Source organism: Xenopus tropicalis, chromosome 4, assembly GCF_000004195.4.
Source record: "Xenopus tropicalis strain Nigerian chromosome 4, UCB_Xtro_10.0, whole genome shotgun sequence".
NCBI classification, from domain to species: Eukaryota; Metazoa; Chordata; class Amphibia; order Anura; family Pipidae; genus Xenopus; species Xenopus tropicalis.
Genome location: NC_030680.2, coordinates 21,077,057 through 21,087,244, shown reverse-complemented (window position 1 = coordinate 21,087,244; position 10,188 = coordinate 21,077,057). Strand labels below are relative to the sequence as shown.

The 10,188-nt window shown below is 47.3% G+C and overlaps 1 protein-coding gene across 1 annotated transcript in view; it reads right to left on the bottom strand.

Annotated features, from left to right (window-relative positions):
• The window catches only part of lgr4 (leucine-rich repeat containing G protein-coupled receptor 4), an 80,289-nt gene extending 70,318 nt beyond the window's left edge, over positions 1–9,971 (bottom strand). The window contains 1 exon segment of the mRNA NM_001126498.1: positions 9,542–9,971. Within this exon segment, the coding sequence (NP_001119970.1) occupies positions 9,542–9,732 (191 nt within the window). The 5' untranslated portion in view covers positions 9,733–9,971.
• Positions 9,972–10,188: the final 217 nt, after the last annotated feature.

The window sequence follows — 10,188 nt, the reverse complement described above, 5'->3', positions numbered from 1 at the left end:
ATCACATAGAGGGTCTATTGTGTTATAATCTCCTTCAGGCTACGGTGGCATAATGGTGGCGTGCTATCTACCAGGGGTCACATTGCATAGACAACAATAACAAATCAGTTAGTAGCCCTGCAACCATGAATATTGCCCAGACTGCACCACACTGTGTGACCTACAAAGAGCCAGTGGTGGTTGGGTCTATTTTTATTTTAATCTTAGAGTAGTGCTATTGTGCTTTCTACTCATAGTGGGCTGATCTTCTGCCACACTGTATACTCATAGGCCATACTCTGTTATAATAGCAGCTTTATAAGAGGTCGTTTTTGAATACTTAAGGTTGACCGGTCCATAAAAATCCTTTTGATGGTCATCTGGCTTTGTTGGACTGCCCCAGCTTAAAAGAAACTAGGAGGAGACAAGACTAAAGGTGGCCATACACGGGCCGATTTGACACTGATTTGGCACCTTAGCTGCTTATGTATGGGGCCCCCCGACAGACCTCCCTGACCAATATCTGCCCAAAGATTGGGCAGGATTGATATTTCTGTTGGATCGAGGACCACATCAGCTCATTGTTTTGGTCCTCACCTCGTATTTTCACAAATCTTAGGACCAAACAATTGCATTAGCACAATATCAACCACCCAAGGTTGGCATATCGGGGGGAAAGATTCACCAAATGAGCTAATCTTACCATGTATGGCCACCTTTAAGATGGTCACACTTGTAAGCAGATCTTTATTGGAGTGCTAAATAAGGTTAATCCAACTGTATGGCCCCTGGGCCAACAATTGTATCATAACAGCAGGGGTACCACAACAACTGCATGATGGTATTTATTCATCATGGCATTTTTAAACCTGGCCTACAGATATCTGGTCAATCCTCAGCCAGATACTGCTCAGACAAGGCACTGTTTTGAACCTATGCAAGGACTAATCAATTTGGCCTACATGGGCACACTTGGACATATGGTCCCCATATATTACAATAGCCTGTATAGAGCCATAGCCAGAACAGGCATTCCTCTGTACTAAGGACAACTCTACAGGAACACTAAAGTGCATAAGGTCCCCTACTACTTTCTAACATAACATATACACTATTGCCACATTAATAACATCATTTTAGGGTATCTACTCAGCACCCTTGGAAGCATCTTCAGCTAAATGGCTTTTCCATGAATTCTTTAACAAGTAAACTCAAAGATCTTTTTTCCCCAACCAATTCTCTTAATAGGAACTGGAAGTTACACCAAATGGCCAGTCGTAAATTCAGTGGTGGGAAACCGGCAGGCAGACCATTCAGATAGGGTAGAAGAGGTGTTTATTTTCCCACAGATAATATTTCACTAGGTTTCCAAAAAAACTTACCCCATTGTGAGGAGGTAAAGTAATGGACAATCTCCTTACTGGTGGCATTTTGTAGGCACACAGTGATATTCACAGCTTCCTGCAAACTTGCACTGCCGAGTGATAAACTGTCAAACAGATGTCCCTCTCGGCCCCATAGAGGCAACCTTGTCCTCACTACAGACTGTTGGTTTAGTAAATATTCTAAAGGTATTCGTTCATGAGGAAACTATGGCCGATTGACTCCCTCTCCCTTGCTCTGTGGAGCCATATGCCAACCAGAAGCATGAGTAGTTGAAGCAAGGAATGACTTTCAGTACACAAGTTCCTGGTAGGTGGTCGCCACCAAAAACAAAGTGAAGGACAAAAACAACTCTCTGAATCATTATTGACCCAAAGGCCTCTGGGAATACTGTAACCCAGGGGTCCCCAACCTTTACCCATGAGACACATTTAAATATAAAAACAAAGTTGGGGAGCAACACAAGCATGAAAAAAAAGTTCCTAGAGGGTGACAAATAAGGGCTGTGATTGGTTATTTGGTAGCCCAATGTGGACTGGAAGACTACAGGAAGCTCTGTTTGGCATTACAAGTGATCTTCAAACCTCCAAGCCAGACATTTAAAAATGGGCACCTGCTTTGAGGCCCCGGGCAGCAAAATCAAAGGGCAACTTTGCTCAAGAGCCACTGGTTGGGGATCTCTGCTGAAACCTGTATTTCTATAACAATCTAAAGAAACGCTGGTGCCTCACCAAGGCTTTTGTATGCCCTGGGCCCTGCCACCACTACAAACAGACCTTACTACATTGTGAACTCACCCATATTACGCACCGTCAGTCACTATCACACGGAGCAGTGCAAATACCCATGCAAGTCCCTGCTTGTTTGTTTACTTTCAAATTCCTCAGCTACAAGCGCTCATCAGCCGTGTCTGCATGAACAGCAAAATACACATTTATAAGTGCACCTTTCCATGTACAGGAAGTGTCCCACGGAGAGACATGCACTATGGGTACAACTTCCCTGCCGGGGGGGGGGGGGGGTCTACATAGGGAAGGAATTAACCTGCGCCTTAGGGTGCAGCCATATCTCAAAGTAAGGAGCCTCATTTACTAATACACATACATAAGATGGGGATGTAACCAACCATTGCGTAACAGCTGCCATTGGCTGACAGGGAACATAATGACCAATAAATTCCCCATTAGTGAATGTGAGGAATGAGGCACAACTAAGCAGCACATGAGCAGGTGTGCCCCCCCCCCCCCCAAGTCTGCGTGAGCAAACAATTCCCTACAATTTGCACACCTGCACGCTCATGTTTGCTTTCGGGAGACGTGATAGGTTTAAAGCGAGAATAATGGGCGCAATGACAGCGCCTCTACAGACCATTCATCACTTAGACAAATGCACTTCTCTTGCTTTGCGCGGAGATGGATCCCAGATACGGCAAAGGCATGCCCACGGAAAACACACACACACAGATTTGTCTTCACAAATGAAAGTAGGCGGCTCTATTGGGATAACAGCATCCCAGCTTTGCTTAATGGCAGTTTATCACATACTTGAAGGGGAGCTGCCATACTGCTTTATAGACAACAGGTACCACACTTCTACTGGCCATAGAGATGCTGCTTTGGCAGGGAGTGACAATCCCCCATATGTAATAAAAAGGTACTGAGTTTGCCCAGGAGCAGTAACCCATAGCAACCAATTAGATGTTTGCTTTTAAGCAGGTGACCAGCAAATGCTAAAGAGAGCAGTATGGGAGTTTCAACACACATTCAGGACAGGAATATACTACAAGGTCTATTTAAAGGTAAAATTGCCCCTCTTGGTATTTAACTTTTTGAGCATGTGCAGAATACCCTGTACCTGTTCACTTTTTAGTATGAGATGGACTGACTCATAATGCCTTGCATCACGGGTCACCAGCCCCAGCAACAAAACAAAATAGACTGGAAGGCTTCAACTTTGCTGTTATTCTTATTTTTTGCTGCTTATTTTATTGTAAAGGTCCTCTAATATTCATCTTCCCCACTGACTTTAAGGCTGCTCCCTGGTTGCTAAGGCAGTCAACCCACAGCAACCAGCTAATAGTGTGAATTCTAAGCCTGACGGCTGAGGAACAAAAAATGTAAATCTACTAAATGAGGACCAATTGCAATAATACTGTCCAAAAAAGTTAATTTTAAGGTGAACAACCCCTTTTAACCAGATTTAAAATGCTGTAATTTAATTACTTAACTTACTGCGCTGGACCAGAAGCTCAGCAGCTCTATAAAAGTAATTATCCAGAGGAGCTCCCCATTTTGGAGATTGTTAGGATATTTTTATTTTGCAAGCCAGGCTCCCTGTTCTCAGAGCTTCTGCGGAGAACCTTAACATTAAATAATATTGGTTATTAATCAATTTCGATGCAGAAAGCACTGGTTTCAATGTTGCTGTGTAATGTAAATTTGAAATGAGCCTTGTATCTTGAGTTTCATGTTTGTACATATAATATATACTGTGAGTCGGTCCCTAAGATCACATAACGGACAGCAGCACAGAGCATATTCTGGAACAAGCAGAAAAGAAGATGGGGAGCTACTGGGGCATAGTTGGAGATCTTGCTGCTAAAGGGCTATGGTGGTGGGTCTTGGGCTGGGCTGGAAACCAAAAACACATGAGGCTAACTTTGTTAAGCTTTAGTTCTCCTTCAAAATTAACTTTTTGCTATGCCCCCTCCAAAGAGGTGCACAGCAGGGATGGCAGCAGCCTAGATTGGGTGTGTTACTTCCCTTCCTAGATTGGACCTACACAGGACCAGGAGGGTTTTCACTAATCAATCACTTGCAGATTACGAAAGGGACACGGCCAAACACGGTGGCCACTATGGTTGCCACCTTTTTGCTAAATTTATAACGGCCAGGCAGGGGGCGTGTTTCTGATGGGGTGGGTCTGTGATGTCAGGGGCAGGTTTACCCATGGTAAAATTGGTGGTGGAGTCGGGTAATCAAGGCCATATTGAAGCAAATTTTTTGAGTTTGGTGGGATTGAGGGGGTGGGTGGAGCTGGAAGGAAGGACCAGAGGCGGCCAGGGGCGGATTACTACTTGTTACAATGCACTTGCTGATAAATTGTAATACCAGTCCTGGCCCTGGCTAGTAAAATACCGGTTGGGTGGCAACCTTAGTGGCCACCAATAAGTTCTGCTCTTCAGAAGGCAAACCTGCCAAGCGTCAAACACTTAATTACGGCTAGGTGAGGATGCAAAAAAATTAAATACCACTGTAGGTGCATTAAATAGAAAGGAAGCAGAAAGTTAAATGAAAGCAAGTAGATAAAGCCACATATTAAGCCACATAGTAAACACAAAATATAAATACAAATTATATCTTTATATACACACATTCATCTGTGTCCTAATATTGCTCAATATTACACTAACTGGCCCAAGTGGAAACATTAACGGCAGTATCACTTTAAAAATAACTTACTGGTACAAAGAAAATATTCGCAGCCCTCGGTTTATATTTAATAAAAGTCTGAACTCACATTATAAAGGTCGCACTCCATGCCTCACCGTAAAAGGGGAATGTGTAAAACCACAGCGTAATTATGAGAATTGCATGCCCAGCAAAATAAAGAAAATGGGCTTCCTGGTGCCAAGCAGCCGACCTATCCCATCTGGAACGGGGGAACACAACCCAGATTGATTTCATTCCTGACACAGATTAGTCGGGGCGATTTGAATTTAAAGAAGAAAAAAAAGCAGCTCTTAAAAATATAAATACAAAATGGATTTATTATAGAAGGGAAAAGCAGCAGATATTAAAGGGAAACTCAGCTTGTGACTCAAAGACGCAATGGGATACTTTCGATGTATTCCTGAGGCACAAAGTCAGCAGCCGCACAACAGGATTTTATTGTACAAATCTCACACATATTCTGTAATAAAAGATCCCTGTGACGCTTCCCCTACATATTCTCAGGTTACACGGGCCCCGACTCACTGTCCCGCCGCTGCAACAATGAGCGCTGGAGGCCTGGGACACAGAGGGATCACAATGGCTAGCAAAGCATGGCTTGTACATCTGTGATGCAAATGTTAACTGCATGCTAATCCTATGTTGTGACTATTGTAGGCCCATGTGTTGTATGCAGTCTGCCGGAGGGCTCTGCAGGCGTGTTTTGTATACGGCTGCAGGAATTGCGACTGTATGCAGAAAATTCACACCCCAAACAGGTATCAAGTCCTATATCTGCAGCTAGGTACCATGAGTGCACCCAGTGCATACACAGGGCAAGAGTGCAACACCCATGGGCACCCCCCAACCAACCCTTGGGCTCGGCCATGCTGCAAGGGAACCGGCTCACATTGCTTAATAGCCTAGGATCCTTCATGCTGATGGTTTGTTATGGTTTAACCATAACATTTTCAATTAGCATTAGACAATGTTCAGCGTCCCTAAATGCCCTAGGGGGAGAGAAACTGTACACAGTCATAATAAAAAGATCCAGGGGGGGAACATGCAATTTCTGCAGCTGCATAGAGGCCCAGGGTGTTGGGGTTGGACTCGTTATTAGTAAAGGGTCCAGCACAGGGAGGCTACACTAAATATGTCAATATAAAATCAGACTGGTGCTTCATGTAACCCTCAGCCTGTACAGGAGAAAATGGGTTTAGGGTTGTGTTCTGAGAGTCAAGCCTCAAGAGCGCCAAAAGGATTTTTTCCATGGTTTGTTTCATTCCTGAAACTGAGTAATAAGACAGACAGCGCCCCACATACTGCTTGCCCACAGATGCCCGTGCTTGGGCATCTGTGGGCAAGTAGCACATTTGGGTCTGTTTGCGGGGGGGGGGGCTGTGGGTGGGCAAGCACTGTGTGCCTACAGCCCCCCAAGCACGCAACGCTTGCCCACAGACAGCCCCCCAAGCACGCAACGCTTGCCCACAGACAGCCCCCCAAGCACGCAACGCTTGCCCACAGCCAGCCCCCCAAGCACGCAACGCTTGCCCACAGACAGACCGCCAAAAACGCAATGCTTGCCCACAGACAGCCCCCCAAGCACGCAATGCTTGCCCACAGACAGGCCCCCAAGCACGCAATGCTTGCCCACAGACAGCCCCCCAAGCACGCAATGCTTGCCCACAGACAGCCCCCCAAGCACGCAATGCTTGCCCACAGACAGACCGCCAAGCACGCAATGCTTGCCCACAGACAGACCGCCAAAAACGCAATGCTTGCCCACAGACAGACCCCCAAACACGCTGCTTGCCCACAGACAGACCCCCACACGCTGCTTGCCCACAGACAGACCCCCCACACGCTGCTTGCCCACAGACAGACCCCCCACACGCTGCTTGCCCACAGACAGACCCCCCACACGCTGCTTGCCCACAGACAGACCCCCCACACGCTGCTTGCCCACAGACAGACCCCCACACGCTGCTTGCCCACAGAGAGACCCCCACACGCCGCTTGCCCACAGACAGACCCCCACACGCTGCTGGCCCACAGATGCTCCAACACACGTTGTTTGCCCACAGGTGCCCAAGCATGCACTGCTTGCTCGCAGACAGCCCATACAATTGTATAAATCCTAATACCATCATGGAAACATTTTTGATTCTAGCCAAGACTTTTACAGAAAGACTTTCTCCGCTGCAAAGCTCTTTATTAGAAACATAAAGGACCATGAAAGAACCATTGAACCAGCGAGCCCCTCACAATCCCTAGTGGCGCAGTCGTTAAATATTTCTGTCCTTTAGTGACTTTATCTTGCAGAACAATCCACACACGGACTGAAGTTCAGTTTTAGTACTAAACCAATCAGCAGGTTCACGGGCGGAAGGAGACAATCACTGCAGGAGAGAGGGGGTCAGGGAGGGTAATTGGAGAAAGATTACAATAATAATTTTGTGTGTTCTGAGGAACAGCCTGTCATGGAATGATCTGTAAGAGAAACCCCTGTGAGCAGCATCACGTGCGGTGCGTATAACAGTGCAACAAGGAACTCGCTATCTCTGTAGCGCATGGTTCAGTTTTCCACCAAAATACACATTGTCCTTTGGCGTTACGGAAAGAACACCGTATGTCTGAGATTACGCCAGTCCCCTACGTTGCGCCCAAGGATAAATTCAAATCATATCAGGAGACACAATACAAAATACTAATTAAAATCAGTGTTTATGTGGGAGGAAGAAAAACCAGACCATGGAGTCCAATACTGAACTACAACTACCAGAAATCCCATCATGCTTAGAGTCAAAGCTGGAAGGAGGCAACATGGACTACACCTCAACAATCAACACAACTCCCAGAAAGTCTACAGACAGTAGCCAATTTGTGTTGAGACTCTCAATTGCTTAAAAAGTAAAGAGAAGTTGCCGGGGCTCACAGCAAACTCTTTCTGGGGTTCTTTAAGCTTTGGGTGGTGGTGGGTGTCACAAAAAGTTTCTAAAATTGTACATAATGACCCTCGCTAAAGCTTCTATACACCAGGGTGCACCTTGGGCAGCTACCGCTTCTGCTCTTAGGGCTCTGGCACACGGGGAGATTAGTCGCCCGCGACAAATCTCCCTTGTCACGGGCGACTAATCTCCCCGAGTTGCCATGACCCGCCATCCCACCGGCGGACATGTAAGTCGCCGGCGGGATGGCACACGCGGCGGCGCGATTTCTCGAAATCGCCAAAAAAGACTCGAGAGTCTTTTTCGCCAATTTCGTGAAATCGCGCAGGACTAATTTCCCTGTGTGCCAGAGCCCTTAGGGTGAAGACACACAGAGCTACTAGTAGCAGCTACTTGTCGTGGCTACTAAAATAGATAATGCTGCTTATTTACTGATAATTGTCTCTGTGTGTGTTTTAGCAGAGGCAAGTCTTAGTATGGTCTGTGGCAGGGTATTTTCTGGCATTTAGTAGCCATGAAAAAGTAGCTGCTACTAGTAGCTCCGTGTGTCTTCACCCGAAACGCCTCAGATGCACAAGGTGCTCATGAAGCCAAAATAGATTTAACCCCAATTCCCCATCTTTGCTAAAAATCAAAGCCCTCTAGCTTTTTCCTTTGCACAAAGGGTCATCAATAAACCCACACACAGAATGGTTCCACGAGGCACAGCAGCCACGGCAATAACACAACACAACTTTTCCTTCTAGAACTGAAAGAATGGCTTTTGCGGGAGGCCATTAGTTGGTCACCCCCCCAAGCATGTCAGTGGATAGCAGGAAAAGGAAAACATCTGTGAAAGCAAAGGTCGGCGTGCCACTCATTACAAACTCACCCCGAGCTTGCCCGCTGCATACAGTAAGAACTGCCAGTGCCGCAGAATTGCAGGGGGAAATTGAACTTATGAAATGAATGTCTGGCACAGCTGACAGATAACTCTTATTTTTAAAGACATTCTGGAGAATTTCTGTTATATAACCACACACTGAGCACAAATACATTCACATACGGCACACGTGTACATATCGTAGGAGGGGGAGTTACTATCAATTGAAACATATTCTTTTATATCCTTTTCAATGAAATTCTGCAACCGGTGGCCATGTGTGAGGGGCAGGCTGGACATGCCTGTGTTAGAAATATCAATCAGGAGAGCTACGGGCTACTATGTGATCCCATGGCTTCAGGGTAACAAGCAGCCCTTGCAAACCTGCGAGACGGAAAATATATCATCTACCTGGACTTTATGCCACATGGAGCGGTAACAAAAGGAGGCTGATTGCCTTCTACCTGCGGGAAGGCTGCACACCCTACTTTTTGCAGGTAGTCGCAACAACACAAAGGACTAAAGGTGCTGCAGAACTTGGTGATATTTCTAATAGATACTAGGTGGACATCCCACACCGCCGCACCAGTTGCCACTACTATGGCCCCGGCCAGTCCCTTTATCACCAACCTGTACCCCCAATGCCACACTCACTGTTGCTCCGCACTATTCAGCAAAGTTACAATCAGGCCAATTTGATGGGGGGGGGATAAACAGGATTCTGATTTAGGAAGCTGCAACACAAATAGATACCCACTGGATAAGCTGGGAAAGTTCATTCCCCTGAGGAGCATCTCATGGGGGGTGGGATCTGCCATACTGCAAATCATTCATGAAATGCAATCACAAATCAGTTCTATACGGCTATTTCTGCAAAGACGAGATGAAGTGCCCGCCTGTGGGGCCCCAGGAGCAGCCAAGCTCGGTGCCATACTTACAGCGAGTGGGTGAAGACGCTGAGCCCATCGGGTACGGTCACTAGTCCTTTCCCCGAACAGTCCGCCCCTCCATCCAAGTCACAGGCACAGGGTGCCGGGCAGGGAGCGGGCGAGGAGACCCCGCTGGGCCCACCTGAGCAAGAGGCGAGCAGCAAGGCGAACAGAGCCAGGGGCCACCCGGGGCAGCCCATCATCAGCCCGGCCGGGGGGGGGGGGGGGGAGCAACAGCTTGCACGGTCCGACACCTCAGGGTGCGCAGCGCCGAGCTACAGCCGGGAACTTTGCGCTTGTTCCGCAGCTCACAACCTGCACTTTATTTGGCCGCTTTCTCTCTCTCGTTCGCTCGGTGGTTGGAACAAACAGGAGGAAGGATCCCGCTCACTCCTCCCCTACAGATACAATGTAAGTGCAGCCATTCCTTTCCCCCAGCACTCACACAGCGACACGCAGCCTGCCGCTTCCCATCCCAATGAGCCAAGGTGCATGTGAGCCAGGACGAGCTCTCATAGGCCGACGCGCTCCCATATGCAAATCCCAAGGTTGGAGCGAATGCCGAGCTTTGATTGGCGGGGCTGGACAGGGAGGCGGGGCTGGACAGAGGGCGGGTCTAACACTGGCTTAACCTTCTCCTGTGCGGCTGGAAATGC